This window comes from Triticum dicoccoides, chromosome 3A (genome assembly GCF_002162155.2).
Source record: "Triticum dicoccoides isolate Atlit2015 ecotype Zavitan chromosome 3A, WEW_v2.0, whole genome shotgun sequence".
Taxonomy (NCBI): Eukaryota; Viridiplantae; Streptophyta; class Magnoliopsida; order Poales; family Poaceae; genus Triticum; species Triticum dicoccoides.
The window spans coordinates 246,514,284-246,541,790 of NC_041384.1; the positions used below are offsets into that span (position 1 = coordinate 246,514,284).

At 43.4% G+C, this 27,507-nt stretch overlaps 1 protein-coding gene across 5 annotated transcripts; it reads right to left on the bottom strand.

Annotated features, from left to right (window-relative positions):
- Positions 1-20,794: 20,794 nt before the first annotated feature.
- LOC119268011 lies at positions 20,795-23,971 on the bottom strand. Of its 5 annotated transcripts, none has more exons than XR_005132790.1 (7): positions 23,654-23,971; positions 23,366-23,577; positions 22,447-22,744; positions 21,983-22,020; positions 21,399-21,470; positions 21,258-21,303; positions 20,795-21,028 (listed from the first exon to the last, which is right to left on the bottom strand). XR_005132790.1 is itself a non-coding variant. In XM_037549498.1 (7 exons), exons 3-7 carry the CDS (start codon positions 22,470-22,472, stop codon positions 20,864-20,866), a joined length of 375 nt encoding a protein of 124 aa, XP_037405395.1. In that variant the 5' UTR covers positions 22,473-22,744; positions 23,366-23,577; positions 23,654-23,971; the 3' UTR covers positions 20,795-20,863. The 5 variants fall into 5 exon arrangements, 1 of the variants encoding a protein (XP_037405395.1); XR_005132788.1 differs by having other exon boundaries at positions 21,399-21,876; XR_005132787.1 differs by having other exon boundaries at positions 21,399-21,876; positions 22,419-22,744.
- Positions 23,972-27,507: the final 3,536 nt, after the last annotated feature.

Here is a 27,507-nt window from a genome sequence, read left to right on the forward strand (position 1 = left end):
CAATGCACATTCGGAGCGACTTGTCCTTCTTAGGAACCATGACGACATTAGCGAGCCACTCGGAGTGGTATATCTCTCGGATAAATCCTGCCGCCAACAGTCGAGCCACTTCTTCACCGATGGCCTTTCTCTTCTGGACGGCGGACCGCCGAAGATGCTCTTTGACTGGTTTTGCAGACGAGTCGACTCTTAGGCGATGCTCAGCCAGTCCCCTGGGAACACCTGGCATGTCAGCGGGCTTCCATGCAAAAATGTCCCAGTTCTCACGGAGGAACTGGATGAGCGCTTCTTCCTATTTTGGGTCGAGTGTTATGGAGATGCGGGTCGTGTTGGGTTTCGTAGTAATTTCAAAAATTTTCCTACGCGCACACAGGATCATGTGATGCATAGCAACGAGAGGAGAGTGTTGTCTACGTACCCAGCGCAGACCGACTGCGGAAGCAATGACACGACGTAGAGGAAGTAGTCGTACGTCTTCACGATCCAACCGATCAAGCACCGAAACTACGGCACCTCCGAGTTCGAGCACACGTTCAGCTCGATGACGATCCCCGGACTCCGATCCAGCAAAGTGTCGGGGAAGAGTTTCGTCAGCACGACGGCGTGGTGACGATCTTGATGAACTACAGCAGCAGGGCTTCGCCTAAACTCCGCTACAGTATTATCGAGGAATATGGTGGCAGGGGGCACCGCACACGGCTAAGGAATCGATCACGTGGATCAACTTGTGTCAACTTGTGTGTTTAGAGGTGCCCCTGCCTCCGTATATAAAGGAGGAGAGGAGGGGAGGCTGGCCGGCCAAAGAGGGAGGCGTAGGAGAGTCCTACTCCCTCTGGGAGTAGGATTCCTCCCCCCAATCCTAGTCCAACTAGGATTCCTCGGAGGGGAAGGGAGAGAGGGGGGCCGGCCACCTTCTCCTAGTCCTAATAGGACTAGGGGAGGGGAAAGAGGCGCAGCCACCTTGGGCTGCCCCTTTCTCCTTTCCACTAAGGCCCATGATGGCCCATATGGCTCCCGGGGGGTTCCGGTAACCTCCCGGTAACCCGGTAAAATCCCGATTTCACCCGGAACACTTCCGATGTCCAAACATAGGCTTCCAATATATCAATCTTTACGTCTCGACCATTTCGAGACTCCTCTTCATGTCCGTGATCACATCCGGGACTCCGAACAACCTTCGGTACATCAAAATGCATAAACTCATAATATAACTGTCATCGTAACCTTAAGCGTGCGGACCCTACGGGTTCGAGAACAATGTAGACATGACCGAGACATGTCTTTGGTCAATAACCAATAGCGGGACCTGGATGCCCATATTGGCTCCTACATATTCTACGAAGATCTTTATCGGTCAGACCGCATAACAACATACGTTGTTCCCTTTGTCATCGGTATGTTACTTGCCCGAGATTCGATCGTCGGTATCCAATACCTAGTTCAATCTCGTTAACGGCAAGTCTCTTTACTCGTTCCGTAATACATCATCTCACAACTAACATATTAGTTGTAATGCTTGCAAGGCTTATGTGATGTGTATTACCGAGAGGGCCCAGAGATACCTCTCCGACAATCGGAGTGACAAATCCTAATCTCGAAATACGCCAACCCAACATCGACCATTGGAGACACCTGTAGTACTCCTTTATAATCACCCATTTACATTGTGACGTTTGGTAGTACCCAAAGTGTTCCTCCGGTAAACGGGAGTTGCATAATCTCATAGTCATAGGAACATGTATAAGTCATGAAGAAAGCAATAGCAACATACTAAACGATCAGGTGCTAAGCTAATGGAATGGGTCATGTCAATCAGATCATTCTACTAATGATGTGACCTCGTTAATCAAATAACAACTCATTGTTCATGGTTAGGAAACATAACCATCTTTGATTAACGAGCTAGTCAAGTAGAGGCATACTAGTGACACTCTGTTTGTCTATGTATTCACACATGTATTATGTTTCCGGAAAATACAATTCTAGCATGAATAATAAACATTTATCATGATTATAAGGAAATAAATAATAACTTTATTATTGCCTCTAGGGCATATTTCCTTCAGTAGAAGCCCTCCATGATGACGACCCTCTTCCGGCGGAGCTCCGGAACAGGCCCCAAGATGGGATCTCATGGATACAGAAAGTTGCGGCGGTGGAATTAGGTTTTTGGCTCCTGTTCTGATCGTTTGGGGGTACGTGTGTATATATAGGAGGAAGGAGTACATCGGTGGAGCACCGAGGGGCCCACGAGGCAGGGGCGCGCCCTAGGGGGGCACGCCCCCCACCCTTGTGACCTCCTCTTTGATCCCTTGGAGTAGGGTCCAAGTCTCCTAGATCACGTTCGGTGAGAAAATCACGTTCCCGAAGATTTTATTCCGTTTGGACTCCGTTTGATATTCTGTTTCTCCGAAACACTGAAATAGGCAAAAAAATAGCAATTCTGGGATGGGCCTCCAGTTAATAGGTTAGTCCCAAAAATAATATAAAAGTGGAAAATAAAGCCCATTATAGTCCAAAACAATAGATAATATAGCATGGAGCAATCAAAAATTATAGATACGTTGGAGACGTATCAGGCATCCCCAAGCTTAATTCCTGCTCGTCCTCGAGTAGGTAAATGATAAAAAGAGAATTTTTTATGCGGAGTGCTACTTGGCATAATTTCAATGCAAATCTTCTTAATTGTGGTATGAATATTCATATTAGAAAGATTTAAGACAAAATTTTATATTGACATAAAAATAATAATACTTCAAGCATACTAACAAAGCAATTATGTCTTCTCAAAATAACATGGCCAAAGAAAGTTATCCCTACAAAATCATATAGTCTGGCTATGCTCCATCTTCACCACACAAAGTATTTAAATCATGCACAACCCCGATGACAAGCCAAGCAATTGTTTCATACTCTAACTTTTTCAAAAAAATCAATTTTCACGCAATACATGAGCATGAGCCATGGATATAGCACTATGGGTGGAATAGAATGGTGGTTGTGGAGAAGACAAAAAGGAGAAGATAGTCTCACATCAACTAGGTGTATCAACGGGCTATGGAGATGCCCATCAATAGATATCAATGTGAGTGAGTAGGGATTGCCATGCAACGGATGCACTAGAGCTATAAATGTATGAAAGCTCAACAAAAGAAACTAGTGGGTGTGCATCCAAATTGCTTGCTCATGAAGACCTAGGGAAATTTGAGGAAGCCCATCATTGGAATATACAAGCCAAGTTCAATAATGTAAAATTCCCACTAGTATATGAAAGTGACAACATATGAGACTCTCTATATGAAGAACATGGTGCTACTTTGAAGCACAATATATGAGACTCGCTATATCATGGTGCTACTTTGAAGCACAAGTGTGGAAAAAAAACATAGTAGCATTGCCATTTTTTTATTTATTTTCTTTTTTGGGCCTTCTTTTTTTTCTTTGGCCTTTCTCTTTTTGGGGGGACAATGCTCTATTGAATGATGATCATCACACTTTTATTTATTTACAACTCAATGATTACAACTCGATTCTAAAACAAAGTATGACTCTATATGGATGCCTCCGGCGGTGTACCGGGATATGAAATGAATCAAGAGTGACAAGTATGAAAAAATTATGAACGGTGGCTTTGCCACAAATACTATGTCAACTTCATGATCATGCTAAGCAATATGACAATGATGAATGTGTCATGATGAACTAGATGGTGGAAAGTTACATGTCAATATATCTCGGAATGGCTATGGAAATGCCATAATAAGTAGGTATGGTGGTTGTTTTGAGGAAGGTATATGGTAGGTGTATGATACCGGCGAAAGGTGAGCGGTATTAAAGAGGCTAGCAATGGTGGAAGGGTGAGAGTGCGTATGATCCATGGACTCAACATTAGTCATAAAGAACTCATATACTTATTGCAAAAATCTAGAAGTTATCAAAGCAAAGTACTACGCACATGCTCCTAGGGGGATAGATTGGTAGGAAAAGACCATCGCTCATCCCCGACCGCCACTCATAAGGAAGACAATCAATAAATAAATCATGCTCTGACTTCATCACATAACGGTTCACCATATGTGCATGCTACGGGAATCACAAGCTTCAACACAAGTATTCTTTAAATTCACAACTACTCAACTAGCATGACTTTAATATTATCACCTCCATATCTCAAAACAATTATCATGCTTCAATATTTTCTTAGTATTCAACACACTCAAAAGAAAGTTTCACAAATCTTGAATACCAAGCATATTATTATTAAGCAAATTACCATGCTATTAAGAGACTCTCAAAATAATTTAAGTGAAGCATGAGAGATCAATAGTTTCTTTAAAACAAATCCACCACCGTGCTCTAAAAGATCTAAGTGAAGCACATAGAGCAAAATTATAACGCTCAAAAGATATAAGTGAAGCACATAGAGCAAAACTACTTAGCTCAAAAGATATAAGTGAAGCACATAGAGCAAAACTACTTAGCTCAAAAGATATAAGTGAAGCACATAGAGTATTCTATCAGATTTTAATTCATGTATGGCTCTCTCAAAAGGTGTGTATAGCAAGGATGATTGTGGCATACTAACAAACAAAGACACAAATAATACAAGACGCTCCAAGCAAAACACATATCATGTTGGTGAATAAAAATATAGCTCCAAGTAAATTACCGATGGAAGTGGACGAAAGAGGGGATGCCTTCCGAGGCATCCCCAAGCTTTGACTTTTTGGTGTCCTTGGATTTTCTTGGGGGTGCCATGTAAATCCCCAAGATTAGGCTCTTGCTACTCCTTGTTCCATAATCCATCAAATCCTTACCCAAAACTTGAAAACTTCACAACACAAAACTCAAAATAGAAAACTCGTGAGCTCCGTTAGCGAAAGAAAACAGAAGACCACTTCAAGGTACTGTAATGAACTCATTCTTTATTTATATTGGTGTTAAACCTACTGTATTCCAACTTCTCTATGGATTATAAACTATTTTACTAGCCATAGATTCATCAAAATAAGCAAACAACACACAAAAAACAGAATCTGTCAAAAACAGAACAGTCTGTAGTAATCTGTAGTTAGCGCAAGATCTAGAACCCCAAAAATTCTAAAATAAATTTCTGGACGTGAGGAATGTATCTATTAGTCATCTTCAAAAAGAATTAACTAAATAGCACTCTTCAAATAAAAATGACAGCAGTTCTCGTGAGCGCTAAAGTTTCTGTTTTTTACAGCAAGTTCAACAAGACTTTCCCCAAGTCTTCCCAGCGGTTCTACTTGGCACAAACACTAATTAAACAAAAAACACAACCAAAACAGAGGCTAGATAATTTATTTATTACTAAACAGGAGCAAAAAACAAGGAATAAAAATAAAATTGGGTTGCCTCCCAACAAGCGCTATCGTTTAACGCCCCTAGCTAGGCATAACAAGCGAGGATAGATCTAGGTATTGTCATCTTGATTCTTAATTCTTTTAGCGATGTTATGCTCGAATCTGGGAGGTTCCTTACGTTTCCCTTCATATTCAGAGATCTTGAGATCTAAAGAATCCAACCGCTTATTGCAAAGAGTAATCAACATATTCATGCGGTGAAGATTTATGCTAACGCTCTTAAGAGGTTCAAGAGATTTCTGTAAAATCTTACTTACTTCGCAAATTTTCTCAAAAACTTGCATTTTCTATTGGGTATGATGGGGCCCCTTTTGTTGAGGTAAAGTTCCTACTATACCTTCTATAATTTCATGCGCGATACTGGGATCAATTTCAATAAAATTGCCTTTGGCAACACAATCCAAAAGTTGTCTATGAGACATATTAAGCCCAACATAAAAGTTGCGAAGCAAAATTCTGAAATTTACTTCTAAGGTGCATTTACGATAAGATTCCATCATTCTAAACCAATCATCCTTTAAGTTTTCTCCTTGCCTTTGTTTGAAGTGAAGGACTTCAAACTCGGGGGACATAGGAGCAGAAAGAGGACTAGCCATGACGACAAGCAAACAAACTAGCACACGAGCAAACAAGAGGCAAGCGGAGAGGGAGGATAGAGAGAGAGGGCGAATAAAACGGCAAGGGTGAAGTGGGAAAGAGGAAAACGAGAGGCAAATGGCAAATAATGTAATGCGAGAGATAGGGATTGTGATGGGTACTTGGTATGTTGACTTTTTGCGCAGACTCTCCGGCAACGGTGCCAGAAATCCTTCTTGCTACGTCTTGAGCTTGCGTTGGTTTTCCCCGAAGAGGAAGGGATGATGCAGCAGAGTAGCATAAGTATTTTCCTCAGTTTTTGAGAACCAAGGTATCAATCCAGTAGGAGGCCACGCTCAAGTCCCTCGTACCTGCACAAAACGATAGCTACTCGCAACCAACGCGATTAGGGGTTGTCAATCCCTTCACGGTCACTTACGAGAGTAAGATCTGATAGAGATAGTATTTTTGGTATTTTTGATATAAAGATGCAAAGTAAAAAGTAAAAGCAAAGTAAAAAAAAGCAAAGCAAGATTAAAGTGATGGAGATTGATATGATGAGAATAGACCCGGGGGCCATAGGTTTCACTAGTGGCTTCTCTCAAGAGCATAAGTATTCTACGGTGGGTGAACAAATTACTGTTGAGCAATTGACAGAATTGAGCATAGTTATGAGAATATCTAGGCATGATCATGTATATAGGCATCACGTCCGTGACAAGTAGACCGAAACGATTCTGCATCTACTACTATTACTCCACTCATCGACCGCTATCCAACATGCATCTAGAGTATTAAGTTAAAAACAGAGTAACGCCTTAAGCAAGATGACATGTTGTAGAGAGATAAATTCATGCAATATGAAATAAACCCCATCTTGTTATCCTCGATGGCAACGATGCAATACGTGCCTTGCTGCCCCTTCTGTCACTGGGTAAGGACACCGCAAGATCAAACCCAAAGCTAAGCACTTCTCCCATGGCAAGAACTACCATTCTAGTTGGCCAAACCAAACGGATAATTCAAAGAGACTTGCAAAGATAACCAATCATACATAAAAGAATTCAGAGAAGATTCAAATATTATTCATAGATAGACTTGATCATAAACCCATAATTCATCGATCTCAACAAACACATCGCAAAAAGAAGATTACATCGAATAGATCTCCACAAGAGAGGGGGAGAACTTTGTATTGAGATTCAAAGAGAGAGAGAGAAGAAGCCATCTAGCTACTAACTATGGACCCGAAGGTCTGAGGTAAACTACTCACACTTCATCGGAGGGGCTAGGATGATGTAGAAGCCCTCCGTGATGACGGCCCTCTTCTGGCGGAGCTCCGGAACAGGCTCCAAGATGGGATCTCGTGGATACAGAAAGTTGCGGCGGTGGAATTAGGTTTTTGGCTCCTGTTCTGATCGTTTGGGGGTACGTGTGTATATATAGGAGGAAGGAGTACGTCGGTGGAGCACCGAGGGGCCCACGAGGCAGGGGGCGCGCCCTAAGGGGGGCGCCCCCCACCCTCGTGACCTCCTCTTTGATCCCTTGGAGTAGGGTCCAAGTCTCCTGGATCATGTTCGATGAGAAAATCACATTCCCGAAGATTTTATTCCGTTTGGACTCCGTTTGATATTTTGTTTCTCCGAAACACTGAAATAGGCAAAAACAGCAATTCTGGGCTGGGCCTCCGGTTAATAGGTTAGTCCCAAAAATAATATAAAAGTGGAAAATAAAGCCCAATATTGTCCAAAACAGTAGATAATATAGCATGGAGCAATCAAAATTTATAGATACGTTGGAGACGTATCAGCAACTATCGGCTCGGTGCTACTGGAAAACACCGGCGGATTCAACCTTAGAAAACGAGCTAAGTTGTCAACTCGAGGTAGGGGCGGCGAATTGTTTTTGTTGTTGTTGTTGCCCTGGTTCTGGACTAATAGCTGCATCAAGGCATTCTGCTGTTGGATCAGCTGGGTGAGCTCCAGTGGGAAAACAAATGCGGGGTCACGTCTTGGAGGCATCTGATAGGTTTAGAGGGGAGAGATTAGAATATAGTGGGGTCTAAGGGGAAAAACACTACCCATATGCACATGAGACAAACACATTCATATCACACCACTCAATTCAAACAAGGGCATATAATCGATCTAGCTACCGTTACAAAGTACTCGGACTATTCTACATACATGGGGGTATACTGCTGATAATATGGTGGTCGACTAGAAATTTTGATCGGAAGAAGATTCCATGATATCTGCTCTAGCTTCGTCTTCATAGTCATCATCATTGTCGGGGTCGAAGTCGGTGTCGTCGATGATGATGTAGTGCTCGGGATGATCGTCATCTCCTCCTGGTGCGGGGTCTCCCATGAATACTCCTAGCTTCTTCTTCAGGTCTTCATTCTTCTGCAGTAGAACTGCAATTTCCTCTTCATATCAATCACATGTAGACTTGAGTTCCTCTTCTAGCTCCATGCTCCTGGTCATCATCTTCTTCAGGTCTATCATGCTGGCGCACATCTGGTTCTCTTGTTGACGAATGTGTTGGCTTAACTCCTGGATGTAGGCTGCAATGCACTTGTCCCTTCTGGTGCTGATCATCTCCCATTGCTCATCTCGGCGCCCACATATCTGGTAGATGGTGTCCTTAAGATCCTTGTGATAAACTTCACCGATGCGTCCCATGGCGATGTGAGCTTCCATGCTCTTTCCTAGACTCCAGGTTGGTGCATCAAAGGAAAACTCTATGGGCTCAGTAACTAGTGCGAATGTCCTTCCTGGAACATGTACTCGAACTGTCCAGCGCTCTTCTTCCGGTAGAGTGGCGGTGTAGGTCCCGGTGAAGCTTGGTATTCCGATGTTCAGGTATCTAGTGACTTCCTTCAAGTGTCGTCCAAAAGGGGTCTCTTCATCCGGTTGAGCAAACTTGCTCCTTGAATCTGCCATCTATAGAGTGGAAAGTGGAGAAGAGTCAGAAATGAGTAGATAAGAATGACCTATGGCTCATCTTACTGGTTGCGTCCTACAGTTAGTGTGTGCTCTGATACCATCTTGTAGCGATCCGACCTCAGACGGTCAAATCTCTGTGCATAAGTGTCATCCTTGGATCGGTAATGCTGACACACACAGTACTTGAAGGATTTATAACAGAGTTTCAATCACACACCTATTACATCAAATATCTCAAAATAGAGTGCTTATTACAATAATATGGCCGAAGGCCATCTAATGAAGATAACATCGGAAGGCTTCGAAGGTAAAGTGAGTCCATCAACTCCAACGGCATAGCTGAGTGCAAGACAACGACCTAGCGCACCTTACTCTTTGTCTGAAAAGTCTGCAACATAATACATTGTAGCTTGAAACGGGTCAGCACATGGAATATGCTGGCAAAATAACACTGTAGAGCAATGAACATTTAGCAGCTATAACTATATGCATATTTGGCTGGTGGAGGCTCTATGGTTATTTTTGCAGAAAGCTAATTTTTTCCTACAACAAAGGAATAAATTTTATTTAACTACAAAGTTTGTTGAAAATATTGAGAAGGTTCCTCCAACTCAATCCCAAATTAAAATAATCATCAACCCAACAAATTAATTAATAGAGTGATGAGATCAAATCAATAATTCAAGTACCAGATACTCAAGATGTCCATAACCGGGGACACGGCTAACCATGATTAGTTTGTACACTCTGTAGAGGTTTGTGCACTTTTCCACACAAGACTCGATCTCCTCCGTTGGATTTCTCGCACTACATGGTGTTTGAGAAACGGATGACCGAGACACAGTCTTTCAGAAGCATTAACTCTTTACTCTGGGTAGATAGTACCACCTACATCCCCTACATCTGCTAGCCTACCACTGAAAGAGGTCAAACAACTTAGTCAACTATGCCAGAGCCCATAATGTCTTGTGGCTGCACACAGAAGTTTCTAGCATGAATAATCTTATGATCCCTTTGAGCCTGGGTGGAAAACCGTAGGATGATCACACGGGTACTCCGGGATATCCCAGGACATCACTGGATTCCTCCAGGTGCCCAGACAACCACTGGGTGCTCTAGGGTGCCTCAACCAATCCACCCAGATGTGTATTAAAGTAGCCACCTTCAGTTTAACCATTAATTATAACTCTCACATATGTCATGGATCACTCAAACCAAACCACGTCTACGAGCATAGCATAGCAATATAAGCATAACCTAGAAGTAACTCCCAGGGTTTGAAAATAAAGGCAATAGGTTCTACCTCATCACTACTTCCCAGGTACCCACAAGTTAAATAGATCATATACATGCAATGTTTGAAGGTTGAGACTAATGCATAAAAACTGGGTATGAAAAGTATGATCAAAGTGTTACTTGCCTTGTTGACGATATGAAAACCCTAGTGACTCGTAGTAGCACGCTTAGCACTCCGGAAACTCTATCGCAAACAAACAAAAGCATACATACGCACTCAAGCAATAGATGCAAGGGTAAAACTCAAGAGAAAAGATCCAAATCGAAAGTACAAGTGAAGAGCTTCAATATGCAAAAAGAATCAATCGAATCGGAGCTACGAAACTCAAACTGTGGTCAAAAGAAATTCAAATTCAAATCTGCTTACAACCAAATTTTAATGTGTCAAAACCATGTTCAAGTTGGTTAACTGGAAAGAGGGGTCCGAGACGAAGATTTTGGCGTTGGTTTCACTGGATTGGGACGAACGGTTAAAAAGTTGCGAGCGTTTGAAGATCAGGGGCTAACCTGCGATAAAAATAATCATGGATAGGTCCTTGGCTGGAAAATAAAATAAAAAGGAAAGACTAACGAACGAACGTTCGTTATCAGAGACAAACGACCGAACGTGTTCGCGAACAGAGGCGTTCGGGCGAATGTTCGCTAATTAGCGAAACCGAGAAAAACCCTAAACCTAAAATAAAACCGATCTAAAAACAAAACCGAAAAAACCGGGGTGGTTTTTACGGTTAAACCGGGGAAAGTCGCGGGCGGCAACGACGGCAGAATCCGGCCAGACAGCGGGGCGGGGCTGCGACTTGGGCGGCGATGGTGCGGCGTCGGCGGGGTGCGGCAATGGCGCGGCGGCGACGGTGCGAGGTTGCAAATGCGGCGCGGCAAGCGGCGCAGCAGCGAGCGGTTGCGGCGGCTGCGGCTGCAGGCGGCGGGCGGCGGTGGTGAGGCGAGAGGGGGCGAGGCCTCGGCCTTTAAAGGCCTTGGGTGCGAGCAGCGGCTTGCAAGAGGGGCCGGCCCGAGGTGGAGTCCGGCTCAGACTCCTCCTCGGCGTCCGTGCCAGCGACGGCGGCGGCGTGGGAGCGGGCTTCGGCCCGGCTCGGCTGGGCCTTCGTCCTAGTCGGGCGGAAAACTTAAAAAAAATCCGCCGAAAACAAAAATCCTAATAAAGTATAAAAAAATTCTAAAATGCCAAAAACAAATTTCACCGTCTAAATAAAATATTTAGAATAAAGTGAGCATTTTTCTGGCCTAAAATGCAATTTTGAAAAATGCATATTTTTCTAATTCAAATAAAATAGCAATAAAATCCCAAATAAAATATTTATTTGATTTTAAAATTTTCCTCCAATATTCCTCTCTTTTTGAAGAAGTCATATTATCTTCTCTCTTTTATTTTTGATATTAGAAATATTCAGAGAGAAAAATATTAAAACCAAAATGATTCCTTTTCAAATTTGAGAAAATTCAAATAGGAAAACTTATGAAATCTCCAACTCTCTCCTTGGGTCCTTGAGTTGCTTAAGATTTCTAGGATTACAACCAAAATGCAAATAAAATATGATATGCATCTAATGGCCTATGTATAACATCCAAATTGAAAATTGAGATGTTACAGTAGAACTAAAATGCTTAATGATACCAATGTTGGAATTCAGAAATGTTAGCTGCAAGATGCTATCCAAAAGGCAGAAAAAACATGTACAGATAGTTCGAGTGTACAATTCCTGGAGTAGGCAAGGAGCTAACACCAGGTTTTTGCTCAAACTTTTGTACCATGCACAGTGGGACATGGTTTTCAGAAAACCGAAATTTTCAATTCTGATCCTGAGTACATTCTGCGTCCAAAACATTATTGGTTACCCAGACAGGGAACTTAGGTGTGAAGGAAATATGCCCTAGAGGCAATAATAAAGTTATTATTTATTTCTTTTTTCATGATAAATGTTTATTATTCTTGCTAGAATTGTATTAACCGGAAACTTAGTACATGTGTGAATACATAGACAAACAGAGTGTCACTAGTATGCCTCTACTTTACTAGCTCATTAATCAAAGATGGTTAAGTTTCCTAACCATAGACATGAGTTGTCATTTGATTAACGGAATCACATCATTAGGATAATGATTTGATTGACTTGACCCATTCCGTTAGCTTAGCACTTGATCGTTTAGTTTACTGCTATTGCTTTCTTCATGACTTATACATGTTCTTATGACTATGAGATTATGTAACTCCCGAATACCAGAGGAACACTTTGTGTGCTACCAAACGTCACAAGGTAACTAGGTGATTATAAAGGTGCTCTATAGGTGTCTCCGATGGTGTTCGTGGAGTTGACATAGATCAAGAATAGGGTTTGTCACTCCGATTGTCGGAGAGGTATCTCTGGGCCCTCTCGGTAATGCACATCACTATAAGCCTTGCAAGCAATGTGACTAATGAGTTAGTTGTAGGATGATGCATTACGGAACGAGGAAAAAGACTTGCCGGTAACGAGATTGAACTAGGTATTGAGATACCGACGATCGAATCTCAGGAAAGTAACATACCGATGACAAAGGGAACAACGTATGTTGTTATGCGGTTTGACCAATAAAGATCTTCGTAGAATATGTAGGAGCCAATATGAACATCGAGGTTCCGCTATTGGTTATTGACCGGAGACGTGTCTCGGTCATGTCTACATAGTTCTTGAACCCGTAGGGTTCGCACGCTTAACGTTCGGTGATGATCGGTATTATGAGTTTATGTAATTTGATGTACATAAGGTAGTTCAGAGTCCCGGATGAGATCGGGGACATGACGAGGAGTCTCGAAATGGTCGATACGTAAAGATCGATATATTGGACGACTATATTCGGACATCGGAAAGGTTCCGAGTGATTCGGGTATTTTTCGGAGTACCGGGGAGTTACGGGAATACGGGGAAGAAGTATTTGGCCTCATGGGCCAAGTGGTGGAAGAGAGGAGGCAGGGCGCGCGGCCCCCTAGCCCAAACCGAATTGGACTTGGACTAGGGGGGCGGGCCCCCTTTCCTCCTTTCCTCCCTCTCCTTCCTTCTCCCCTTCCCCCTTCCTTTCCTCCTCCTAGTAGGAGTAGGAAAGGGGAGTCCTACTCCTACTAGGAGGAGGAATCCTCCTCCTGGAGCGCCCTACAGGGCCGGCCAGCCTCCCCCCTTGCTCCTTTATATACGGGGGGCAGGGGCACCCTAGAACACACAAGTTGATCTGTTGATCTCTCCCAGCCCTGTGCGGTGCCCCCCTCCACCATAATCCACCTTGATTATATCGTAGTGGTGCGTAGGCGAAGCCCTACGTCGGTAGAATCATCATCACCGTCATCACGCCATCGTGCTAACAAAACTCTCCCATGAAGCTATGCTGGATCGGAGTTCATGGGACGTCATCGAGGTAAACGTGTGCTGAACTCAGACGTGTCGTGCGTTCGGTACTTGGATCGGTCGGATCGTGAAGACGTATGACTACATCAACTGCGTTGTGCTAATGCTTCCGCTTTCGGTCTACGAGGGTACGTGGACACACTCTCCCCTCTCGTTGCTATGCATAACCATGATCCTGTGTGTGCGTAGGAAATTTTTTGAAATTACTACGTTCCCCAACAGTGGCATCCGAGCCAGGTTTATGCGTAGATGTTATATGCACGAGTAGAACACAAGTGAGTTGTGGGCGATACAAGTCATACTGCTTACCAGCATGTCATACTTTGGTTCGGCGGTGTTGTTGGATGAAGTGCCCCGGACCGACAATACACGTATGCTTACGCGAGACTGGTTCTACCGACGTGCTTTGCACACAGGTGGCTGGCGGGTGTCAGTTTCTCCAACTTTAGTTGAACCGAGTGTGGCTACGCCCGGTCCTTGAGAAGGTTAAAACAGCACCAACTTGACAAACTATCGTTGTGATTTTGATGCGTAGGTAAGAACGGTTCTTGCCCAGCCCGTAGCAGCCATGTAAAACTTGCAAACAACAAAGTAGAGGACGTCTAACTTGTTTTTGCAGGGCATGTTGTGATGTGATATGGTCAAGACGTGATGGGATATAAATTGTTGTATGAGATGATCATGTTTTGTTAAAATTATCGGCAAGTGGCAGAAGCCTTATGGTTGTCTCTTTATTGCATAAGATGCAAGCACCAAACAATTGCTTTACTTTATCGCTATGCGATAGCAATAGTTGCAAGACCAATAGTTGGCGAGACGACCATGTGACGACACATTGATAGAGATCAAGATGATGGAGATCATGGTGTCATGCCGGTGACGATAGAGATCATGACGGTACTTTGGAGATGGAGATCAAAGGCGCAAGATGATCATGGCCATATCATGTCACATATTTTGATTGCATGTGATGTTTATCCTTTACATCTTATTTTGCTTAGTTCGTCGGTAGCATTATAAGATGATCTCTCACTAAATTTCAAGATATAAGTGTTCTCCCTGAGTATGCACCGTTGCGACAGTTCTTCGTGCTGAGACACCACGTGATGATCGGGTGTGATAAGCACTACATTCACATACAACGGGTGCAAGCCAGTTTTGCACACGCGAAATACTCGGGTTAAACTTGACGAGCCTAGCATATGCAGATATGGCCTCAGAACACCGGAGACCGAAAGGTCGAGCGTGAATCATATAGTAGATATGATCAACATAGTGATGTTCACCATTGAAAACTATTCCATTTCACGTGATGATCGGTCATGGTTTAGTTGATTTGGATCACGTGATCACTTAGATGATTAGAGGGATGTCTGTCTAAGTGGGAGTTCTTAAGTAATATGATTAATTGAACTTTAATTTATCATGAACTTAGTCCTGATAGTATTTGCATATCTATGTTGTAGATCAATAGCTTGCGATGTAGCTCCCCATTTATTTTTGATATGTTCCTAGAGAAAATAAAGTTGAAAGATGTTAGTAGCAATGATGCGGATTGGATCCGTGATCTAAGGATTATCCTTATTGCTGCACAGAATAATTATGTCCTTGATACACCGCTAGGTGACAGGCCTATTGCAGGAGCAGATGCACACGTTATGAACATTTGACAAAGCTCGGTATAATGACTACTTAATAGTTTAGTGCACCATGTTTTACGGCTTAGAACCGGGACTTCAAAAACGTTTGAATGCCACAGAACATGTAAGATGTTCTAAGAGTTGAAATTTGTATTTCATACTCATGCCCGTGTCAAGAGGTATGAGACCTCTGACAGTACTTTGCCTACAAGATGGAGGAGAATAGCTCAGCTAGTGAGCATGTGCTCAGAATGTCTGATTAATACAATCACTTGAATCAAGTGGGAGTTAATCTTCTAGATAAGATAGTGATTGACAGAGTTCTCTATTCACTATCACCAAGTTACTAGAACTTCATGATGAACTATAATATGCAAGGGATAACAAAAACAATTCCCAAGCTCTTCGTGATGCTGAAATCGACGAAGGTAGAAACATCAAGTGTTGATGGTTGACAAGACCACTAGTTTCAAGAAAAGGGCAAAGGGAAGAAAGGGAACTTAAAAAGGAACGGCAAGCAAGTTGCTTCTCAAGTGAAGAAGCCCAAGTCCAGACCTAAGCCTGAGACTAAGTGCTTCTACTGCAAAGCGACTGGTCACTTGAAGCAGAACTGCCCCAAGTATTTGGCGGATAAGAAGGATGGCAAAGTGAACAAAGGTATATTTGATATACATGTTATTGTGTGTACTTTACTAGTGTTTATAGCAACCCCTCAGTACTTGATACTAGTTCAGTTGCTGAGATTAGTAACTCGAAACGGGAGTTGCAGAATGAACAGAGACTAGTTAAGGGTGAAGTGATGATGTGTGTTGGAAGTGGTTCCAAGATTGATATGATCATCATCGCACACTCCCTATACTTTCGGGATTAGTGTTGAACCTAAATAAATGTTATTTGGTGTTTGAGTTAAGCATGAATATGATTTGATCATGTTTATTGCAATACAGTTATTCATTTAAAGTCAGAGAATAATTTTTCTTATGTTTACATAAATAAAACCTTCAATGGTCATACACCCAAGGTGAATGGTTTATTAAATCTTGGTCGTAGTGATACACATATTCATAATATTGAAGCCAAAAAATGCAAAGTTAATAATGATAGTGCAACTTATTTGTGGCACTGCCGTTTGGGTCATATTGGTGTAAAGCGCATGAAGAAAATCCATATTGATGGGCTTTTGGAATCACTTGATTATGAATCAGTTGATGCATGCGAACCATGCCTCATGGTCAAGATGACTAAGACTCCGTTCTCCGGAACAATGGAGCGAGCAACAAACTTATTGGAAATAATACATATTGATGTATGCAGTCCGATGAGTGTTGAGGCTCGCGGCAGGTATCGTTATTTTCTGACCTTCACAGATGATTTGAGTAAGATATGGGTATATCTTCTTGATGAAACATAAATCTGAAACATTTGAAAAGTTCAAATAATTTTAGAGTGAAGTGGAAAATCATCGTAACAAGAAAATAAAGTTTCTACGATCTGATCATGGAGGAGAATATTTAAGTTACGAGTTTGGTCTTCATTTGAAACAATGCAAAATAGTTTCGCAACTCACACCACCTCGAACACCACAGCGTAATGGTGTGTCCAAACATCGTAACCGTACTTTATTAGATATGGTGCAATATATGATGTCTCTTACCGATTTACCACTATCATTTTGGGGTTATGCATTAGAGACAGTTGCATTCACGTTAAATAGGGCACCATCTAAATCCGTTGAGACGACACCATATGAACTATGGTTTGTCGAGAAACCAAAGTTGTCATTTCTTAAAGTTTGGGGTTGCGATGCTTATGTGAAAAAGTTTCATCCTGATAAGCTCAAACCCAAATCGGAGAAATGAGTCTTCATAGGATACCCAAAGGAGATAGTTGGGTACACCTTCTATCACAGATCCGAAGGCAAGACATTCAGTGCTAAGAATGGATCTTTTCTAGAGAAGGAGATTCTCTCGAAAGAAGTGAGTGGGAGGTATGTAGAACTTGATGAGGTAATTGTACCTTCTCCCAAATTAGAAAGTAGTTCATCACAGAAATTAGTTCTAGTGATCTCTACATCAGTTAGTGAGGAAGCTAATGATGATGATCATGAAACTTCAGATCAAGTTACTACCGAACCTCGTAGGACAACCAGAGTATGGTCCTCACCAGAGTGGTACGGTAATCCTTTCTGGTAGTCATGTTACTAGACCATGACGAACCTACGAGCTATGAGGAAGCGATGATGAGCCCAGATTCCGCGAAATGGCTTGAGGCCATGAAATCTGAGATGGGATCCATGTATGAGAACAAAGTATGGACTTTGATTGACTTGCACGATGATCGGTGAGTCATTAAGAATAAATGGATCTTCAAGAGGAAGACGGGCGCTGATAGTAGTGTTACTATCTACAAAGCTCGAATTGTCACAAAATGTTTTCGACAAGTTCAAGGTGTTGACTACGATGAGATTTTCTCACTCGTATCGATGCTTAAAAGTCCGTCCAAATCATGTTAGCAATTGCCGCATTTTATGAAATCTGGCAAATGGATGTCAAAATTGTATTCCTTAATGGATTTCTTAAATAAGAGTTGTATATGATGCAACCAGAAGGTTTTGTCGATCCTAAAGGTGCTAACAAAGTGAGCAAGCTCCAGCAATCCATCTATGGACTGGTGCAAGCATCTCGGAGTTGGAATATATACTTTGATAAAGTGATCAAAGCATATGGTTTTAAACAGACTTGTGGTGAAGCCTATATTTACAAGAAAGTGAGTGGGAGCACTACATCATTTCTGATAAGTATATGTGAATGACATATTGTTGATCAGAAATAATGTAGAATTTTCTAGAAAGCATAAAGGGGTGTTTGAAAAGAGTTTTTCAAAGAAAGACCTCGATGGAGCTGCTTACACATTACGCATCAAGATCTATAGAGATAGATCAAGACGCTTGATAAGTTTTTTCAATGAGTACATACCTTGACAAGATTTTGAAGTAGTTCAAAATGGAACAGTCAAAGAAGGAAGTTCTTGCCTGTGTTGCAAGGTGTGAAGTTGAGTAAAGACTCAAAACCCGATCACAGCAGAAAATAGAAAGAGAATGAAAAGTCATTCCCTATGCCTCAGTCATAGGTTCTATAAAGTATGATATGATGTTTACCAGTCCCTTAGCATGATTCTGGCAAAGGAGAACAATAGTGATCTAGGAGTAGATCACTGGACAGCGGTCAAAATTATCCTTAAAGGACTAAGGAAATATTTCTCGCTTATGGAGGTGATAAAAGAGTTCGTCGTAAAGAGTTATGTTGATGCAAACTTTTTACATCGATCTAGATGACTCTAAGTCTCAATCTGGACACATATTGAAAGTGGGAGCAATTAGCTAGAGTAGCTCCGTGCAGAGCATTGTAGACATAGAAATTTGCGAAGTACATACGGATCTGAATGTTGCAGACCCGTAGACTAAACTTCTCTCACAAGCAAAACATGATCACTCTTTGGGTTTTAATCACATAGCGATGTGAACTAGATTATTGACTCTAGCAAACCCTTTGGGTGTTAGTCACATGGAGATGTGAACTAATCACATATAGATGTGAACTATCGGTGCTAAATCACATGACAATGTGAACTAGATTATTGACTCGAGTGCAAGTGGGAGACTGAAGGAAATATGCCCTAGAGGCAATAATAAAGTTATTATTTATTTCTTTTTTCATGATAAATGTTTATTATTCTTGCTAGAATTGTATTAACCGGAAACTTAGTACATGTGTGAATACATAGACAAACAGAGTGTCACTAGTATGCCTCTACTTTACTAGCTCATTAACCAAAGATAGTTAAGTTTCCTAACCATAAACATGAGTTGTCATTTGACTAACGGGATCACATCATTAGGAGAATGATGTGATTGACTTGACCCATTCTGTTAGCTTAGAACTTGATCGTTTAGTTTACTTTTATTGCTTTCTTCATGACTTATACATGTTCCTATGACTATGAGATTATGTAACTCCCGAATACCGGAGGAACACTTTGTGTGCTACCAAACGTCACAACGTAACTGTATGATTATAAAGGTGCTCTACGGGTGTCTCCGATGGTGTTCGTGGAGTTGACATAGATCAAGAATAGGATTTGTCACTCCGATTGTCAGAGAGGTATCTCTGGGCCCTCTCGGTAATGCACATCACTATAAGCCTAGCAAGCAATGTGACTAATGAGTTAGTTGCAGGATGATGCATTACGGAACGAGTAAAGAGACTTGTCGGTAACGAGATTGAACTAGGTATTGAGATACCGATGATCGAATCTCGGGCAAGTAACATACCGATGACAAAGGGAACAACGTATGTTGTTATGCGGTTTGACCGATAAAGATCTTCGTAGAATATGTAGGAGCCAATATGAACATCGAGGTTCCGCTATTGGTTATTGACCGGAGACGTGTCTCGGTCATGTCTACATAGTTCTCGAACCCGTAGGGTTCGCACGCTTAACGTTTGGTGATGATCGGTATTATGAGTTTATGTAATTTGATGTACATAAGGTAGTTTGGAGTCCCGGATGAGATCGGGGACATGACGAGGAGTCTCGAAATGGTCGATACATAAAGATCGATATATTGGACGACTATATTCGGACATCGGAAAGGTTCCGAGTGATTCGAGTATTTTTTAGAGTACCGGGGAGTAACGGGAATACAAGGAAGAAGTATTGGGCCTCATGGGCCAAGTGGTGGAAGAGAGGAGGCAAGGCGTGCGACCCCCCCTAGCCCAAACCGAATTGGACTAGGGGGCCGGGCCCCCTTTCCTCCCTCTCCTTCCTTCTCCCCTTCCCCCTTCCTTTCCTCCTCCTAGTAGGAGTAGGAAAGGGGAGTCCTACTCCTACTAGGAGGAGGACTCCTCCTGGAGCGCCCTACAGGGCCGGCCGGCCTCCCCCTTGCTCCTTTATATACGGGGGCAGGGGGGCACCCTAGAACACACAAGTTGATTTGTTGATCTCTTCCAGCCGTGTGCGGTGCCCCCCTCCACCATAATCCACCTCGATTATATTGTAGCGGTGCGTAGGCGAAGCCCTGCGTCGGTAGAATCATCATCACCGTCATCACGCCATCGTGCTGACAAAACTCTCCCATAAAGCTATGCTGGATCGGAATTCATGGGACGTCATCAAGCTGAACGTGTGCTGAACTCGGAGGTGTCGTGCGTTCGGTACTTGGATCGGTCGAATCGTGAAAACGTACGACTACATCAACCGCGTTGTGCTAACGCTTCCGCTTTCGGTCTACGAGGATACATGGACACACTCTCCCTCTCGTTGCTATGCATCACCATGATCCCGTGTGTACGTAGGATTTTTTTTGAAATTACTACGTTCCCCAACAAGGTGCATATCCAATGGCTAGGAAGAAAGGGCCAAAAATAAAACAAGCCATATATTTCTTTAAAACACCTATGTCTACACAAAGAATTAGACCCAATTTATTTCACTTATTACATCACAATGAAAAGAACATGAGTCCAAAATAGTGAAATAGCATAGAGAAATACTACAATCAAAACATACGAGCGGTCATTGTAAGCCACATTGATCCGATGAATGGCATAAAAAAATATAAATCAAATATTATTGAAGGGGGGATTGTTGACCTGGTAGCGACGGTATCTTCGTAGCAGAACCATGAGACTACCAAAAATCCTAATGTACTGAAAATACATCCTTGCCAATTTCTTCAATAAAATAAATGGCCTTTTCGACCAGCAATCTTCTTCTTCATAATGTACCTGGGCACGTAAAGAGACAAAATTATCAATGAAATATCTGCAGCACAAACTGAACCAGTCAAATGCAGTTTTGGCTAAAGACTTTGCTGATAATAAACTGTATCAAAGAAATGGCCTTTTGGACCAACATAGGAATGCAACATAGGTTTCTCAACTTGGAATGGAAGAGCTCTTCATAAATCTAACAAACTAAACAAAATCAAAAGAATGAGAGAGCCATGGGGCTCACCAAAGACATGGAGGCGATCAGCACCCAATGACCATATGCAAGGTCGCTGCAGCGAGGATAAAGTAAACAATATGCAGGCATAGAATCTATGGCTTGAGCAAGAAAATAAAAAAAATACTATCAAAAGGGGGAAACACAAACCTTAGAGGGAAAGGTAGGTTCACCAACAAAATGGAGGCGACGTTGATGAAATCTCTGTCAACGCATGCGAACCTAAAGCAAAGTAAAAACAAATGTGCATCAACATATATTAACATGTTACTTGGGAGTTGGGATTTGCTTCATCCTTCAAACCCAACACTTGAATTTGTAACCTTCAGGGATGAGCAATTTATGAAAGCATATCTCTCTCTAATTTATCAAATTCTTCTTTCTTATAATTGGAGAATCTGTATATTCGAATGAATAATTGGAGAAGGGTTGGCCTGCTCAAACCTAACATGATGTGTGTGGAGAGAGAGAGAGAGAGAGAGAGAGAGAGAGAGAGAGAGAGCCATATCTCAGCACCAACACGATGCTGGGGGGAGCCTTCTTCTAGAACCACCAATCTATTTGTTTTCCTAACATATGCTTTTATGGCAGCTCTATACAGTGGCCTGATTGATCGAAGGTTGATTACCTATTAAACCATATGAGTAGAAAATAAGTTAGTATTCATGGCATGTACCACGTAGAAAAATCATATCGATAGTTACACTGAAAATATATTTTACGAAAGAAGTTACCTCGGCACTGATTCCTTCCTTGGACAACATGCAACATCCTGTAAACAAACTGAGCATTATAATATGTCAAAAAAAATGCTGAGAGAGTAATTCAATCCAGCAATAGAACATTCTATATTAGGACAAAAATACAGAAGAAAACCACAATTTCCAAAAGGGCATTTTGCATATCAATTTATCAAATAGAAAAGGCATATCAATGCAGCACATTAAAATCCTTTCGGAAAAGAAGATGTGTCAAATCCTAAACAACATTAATCTTCCTCCCATGTTGTTTTACCAACTATAGCATGACTCACATTCCTGATTGGATGGACGTCCATTATGAAAAACAAGAACAAAACCACAAGCGAGCACACTGAACAATTTAATGGTGAGTCAGACACAAACTTCATAAGCCAGAATATTCTCCATCAAGGAGGCAGGATCATCCTACGTTATATGGTGGAGTTTCAGAGCCACACCACAAGCTTCTCCTTCCATTAACCATCCCATGGACGGCGGCGGCGGATGGAGGTTGAAGATGCAGTCGACGGGGGAGGTGAGGAGAATGAAGATGCAGCGACGGACATCCGTGGACACAGCAACTCGCGACCTCGAACTTGACCGCCTCGCGCAGCACCACCGCCTTGTTAATTACCCGTCAACATTACTTGCCCGTCAATTTTGGCACATACATACTTGCATAGTCTTCTGCTCCTCTGTCAGCATTTTGCCAGCCCAATTCGTGCCAGCATGAATAACCAACTTCAGTTAAGGGCACTGTACAAAAGTAGGCACATTATTAGATCAGAAGTGGTACAGAATAAACACGGATACATACGTAGTTCCTAATATTGATTAGATATTAAAGCAAGAACGTAATTTTCACACCAAGTATGTCCCTACGGAAAATGCGCATCAAAAGATAAGAGAATTTTCATGGACATGAAACAAATTAAATCTGACTGAATCCATTTATATAATTTACCAACTATGTATGGCTGATGTATTAGAATAGGTCCATTGAAGGATCTGTTCATCGGAATGGAACAAAATCTATATTGATCCTTATATATTGTCCAAATTTCTATATAAGGACCCAATAGAAATTGCACACCTTTAGCTTGCAGTGCAGATTATAGAAATTAACTGCGAGCGACATTCTCCAACATGGCAAGATCAGCAATAGAAGAAGTATAGAATCATGTAACTTTTATTCCAACATGGCGGGACGGCAGCAACCGTTTCATATTTCAGCACCGATGGGCTCATCTTGATGCAGACAAGTACACTCGCGTTGTTTGTAAGTATCCCGATATATCTCAATATTAGCAAGGGGTTCACATGGCCTCGATCTTGATATGCTTCTCTCCCTCACGATCCGAACGAGGGGGGGCGTACCTGAGGGAGGAAGGCAATCGCATGGTGGCAGACGCGGACGGAATCCGATGGCGGGAGCGCGGGGCACGGTGCATGATGGTTGGTTGTTTGGGTGACTCCAGAAAGAAGGGAGCTGCAGCAGGCCCTTGGAAAAGGGCGCCGATTGCAGGCGCCGCCGCTACCCCGAGGCCACCTGCGTCTGCGCATCTGCGGCTACCTCGGCCATCTCCTTTCTACAAGATCATGGGTGAGGCATGGGTTGCGTAGGCGGCGGTGAGGTGGTGAACTGTGTATAAACTTCAGATATACCTATATCCGCAATGATCTCGTCGGCGGCTCCTCAACGGGGATCAACGCTGGCTCAAGGGATCGGCGTCGGCTCCTGAAGGGGATCGGCATCGGATCCTAGGCGTGATCGGCGGCGGCTCCTCAACGGGATCGTCCTCGTAGCAAGACGATCGATGGCTCCCATCGACGTAGCGCAGGGATCAGCGGCGGCTTGATGTGCGAGGGCAGCGACGAAGGGATGCGAGTGCGAGGGCGGTGGCGATGGGATCTGGTGTGGCGTCGCTCGAGGGCACCCTGGAGGCTTCGCTCGTTCGCACGTTACGAGGAAGCGATTTTTTCGTTGATCTTCTTTCGTCGGCTTTTTTTCGTTCGATTTTCTTACTTGCGAGGGTAGTACCTGGAGGCATCGCTCCCTCGTAAAGTGGGTTTGTTTGGCGTGCGAGGGATTATGCGAGAGGTGGGAGGAAAGACGAAAAAACCCAGCAAAAGGTGGGATAAAAATAAACCGTGAAGACTATTTACCAATTCAGACATTAGTGGCGTGTTTGGTTTCCTGCATTAGACCCAGTCTGGCCCGGGCGGGAAGAATTTGGCCCGTTTGGTTTCCTGCATTCACTGTGCGGCCCGCATCGCACGAAACTTAAAGCACGTCCAGGCCAGGCCCAGGGGAAACGCACGAATTGGCAGTAGCTCGCGAGCCTGCCTCGGGCAAGGTAGGGGAGGGCGACGCGCTTCGCCCCTCATGCGAGCAGGGGAGATGGCGTGAGCTCGCCCGCGTCGCCGAAAAATCGGCGGGAGGATTTCGGCTCACCTTCCGCCGCTCCACCCCTATTTAGCCCCTCACTCACCGCCCCAACTCCCGCCACCATTCTTCCTCCGTTCGCGCTTTCCCGCTGACGCGCATCGGCACCGACGAGCAGGTAAGCGGTACATCTTCATCGACTGGCGGTCCACGGCGTCGGAGCTCCTTCACCGGCCGGCGTTCATCTTCCACCACCGTCCCCCCTCGTCCTCAAGCTGCAGCCATGGCCTCTGTGAGTTTAATCCCCCTTTCTCCCTGTTCCTTCTAGCTAGATCTGAGCTGCAGCTAGGGTTTGATCTAGATGCATGGTTGATTAGTGGTCTGATCTGTGAGCTGATATGGTTGGTTGCTACGCTGTTGCAATTTGTGGTAGGGCTAGATGTTCAAGCATGTGGTAGACTAGATTAGTAGTAGAGTTTGAAGTTGAACCTTGTGCTTGTGTTGAATCATGCTTAGATCTGTTATTTGTAGCTATTGGTGGTCCATTTGTAGCATGCTGTTTGTTGTAGATGTATGTTCCTGTTCATAGATTTGTCTGGTATGCTTACTATGATAGTGATGAAGCATGTGATTGCTATGATAGTGATGAACCATGTACATGTATGCTCCTGCTTTCATGGATTGTCCGGTATGTTGTGTGTTGTGCTCACTGTCAATGCGTGCTACGATTGTAGGACATGACCACGCAGACGCAAGGTCTTAGTCAGGCCCTTGTCGTGTCCGACAGCCAGTTTGCTCCATCGTTTGTCGAGGACTCGCAGCCTATGTCCGAGATTGTCGTGGAATTGTCACGGCAGATGTTCTTTTGCAAGGACTTAATCGTGGAGCCATCGCAACTAGGAAGCTTAAAGGGGTTAATCGGGACAAGGACACGCGAGGTTTATACTAGTTCAGCCCCTTACGGTGAAGGAAGGCCTACGTCTAGTTGGGTTGGAATTGCTTGAGGTTTCGATGACCAGGGAGCGAGATACGCTATGCCTGGCTCTCGATCAGTTGTTTTTCTCCCTAAGCCGTTGGCGGGTCATCCCCTTATATACATGGGTTGACGCCCTGCGGCCTACAGAGTCCCGGCCAGCTCATAAACAGTGTTCGGCTCGGCGACTAGTTACTTCTACCTTACAGTACAAGTTATACCATCATGGCGGTTTATCTTTACGGGCCTCAGAGTCGCCTGTGGGCCTTTAAGCCTTTTAGTGAACCGCCATCTTCATGCCTTGGTCTTGGGCTTCTGATGAACCTCTATTTGCGTAACCCGGCCCCTCCTGGATGGCTTACACAAATAGTCATATCCCCAACATTAGGCTTCAGATTGATTTGAACCGGTTCATGTCAATCTTTGAAAACCTTATGAACTGGCCTTTAGTCTTCTGTCTTGCGTGAAAATTGTAACCCGCCGTGACGTCATCCTTTGGCTCCGAGTTAAATCATCGTGACGTCATCTTCAATAAAACTTATATTTTAATTCATCATATCTTCAACAGATCTTTGCCTTTACTGACCCTCCCGAAAATCGAGGCGTCGGGGCCGCTGGATAATGATGTCTTGGTCTCCTCGTTTCTCGAGCCGTCTCAGTCGGTCCTCCTTATAAATAGGCACGACCTAGGTCTTTTTCATTTCCTCCGGTCGTCTTCTTCCTCGCACTCCCTCTTCTGCCGCTCGAGCTCCGCCGCCGCCACCGTCGGAAACCTCGTCTTCACCGACTCAGGCCGCTGCATCACCCTGTTTTTTGACCAGAGAAAAACGGCGACCCTCCGCAGTTCTTCCACATCGGTGAGTTCTCTCCCCCCCCCCCCTTTCTCAGATCTGCATTAGTACTGTCTTGAGTTCGTCGACGTTCATCATCGCCCGACGCAACCTCCATTAGTTCTTACCTCTAATACCTTGTTCAGATCGTAAAAACCACATAGAACTGCTGCGGAGGATGTTGTGTGCTTAGTCTGTATGAAAACAGATCTCATTTCCTTGTTTTGGAAGCCCTCCTTGAGTATATGAACTTCCCTGTACTGTTTTAGGTCTAGAAGTTTTTCCTTTCCAGAGCATCGTTTGATCCAAAATAATAATTGCAATTTGTGAAACCTATTTGCTCCACACTTAGCCAAAAACTATGTCTGTTGACTTTGTTTCAGCCATAGTAGTCCGTGTAACCGGTTTAAGATAATACCGGCTGTCAGCACCGCTTGCCTCTGGCGACTTAAGAAAACCTTAATCATCTTTAATACCTGCAGCTGTTAAACATTATCACATAGTTACCTGTATGTCATTAGGCCCCTTCTTAAGCCGCCATCTTAAATAACCCAATAATGTTTATTCTCCGGGTTATAATAAATCGGAAAATTTCCTTTATCTTGTTGTAGGCTTCAATTTATCCAATGGCACCCAAAGCTGTTAAACCTCCGGTTACCTGCAACTGGGTCCCATCCATTGTTATAAAGAGCAAACTGTCCGAGTTTGTAAAGTCTGGCCATCTGCCCAAGAAGGATGTCATGTCTTATCGTGCTCCTGACCCGTCTGAAGAGAAACCTCAACCCAAGGAAGGGGAGGTGATCATTTTTACCGATCACATGAGCCGGGGATTTGCTCCTCCCGGTTCAAAATTCTTTAGAGACGTTTTGCACTTCTTTGACTTAAGACCTCAAGACATCGGGACCAATTCCGTGTCAAATATCTGCAACTTCCAAGTTTTCTGTGAGGTCTACCTTGGAGAAGAACCCAGCCTACTTTTGTTCAGGGAATTGTTCTATTTGAACCGGTAGAATGAGCGGGCCAACGGGCCCAGTCTGGAGCTTGGTGGCATATCGATTCAAAGGCGGAGAGACTGCCTGTTCCCTTATGCTGAATTGCCGAGTCATCCAAAGGACTGGAACCAGACATGGTTCTACTGCCAAGATACTTCTCCGGCTGGTGAAAACCCGTTGCCCGGCTTCCGTGCATTGCGCCTTGAACCTACTCACCCGCTGCCGGATAAGTTGACTGCTATTGAACGTCTGCCACTCACCCCCAAGATCAAGAAGATTAAAGCTCTTTTAGGGAACGACTTAGATGGCATTGACCTGGTCCGAGTCTGGGTTGCTTG

Excerpts from the sequence above, each read along its gene's own strand:
- LOC119268011 (XM_037549498.1), bottom strand. The coding sequence starts at position 22,472 with ATGGTTAATGGAAGGAGAAGCTTGTGGTGTGGCTCTGAAACTCCACCA. Across the intron at positions 21,471-21,982 it reads AGGAAGGAATCAGTGCCGAG|GTTCGCATGCGTTGACAGAG; the intron begins GTAACTTCTTTC and ends ACTTTGCTTTAG. Across the intron at positions 21,029-21,257 it reads TGATCGCCTCCATGTCTTTG|GTACATTATGAAGAAGAAGA; the intron begins GTGAGCCCCATG and ends TTACGTGCCCAG.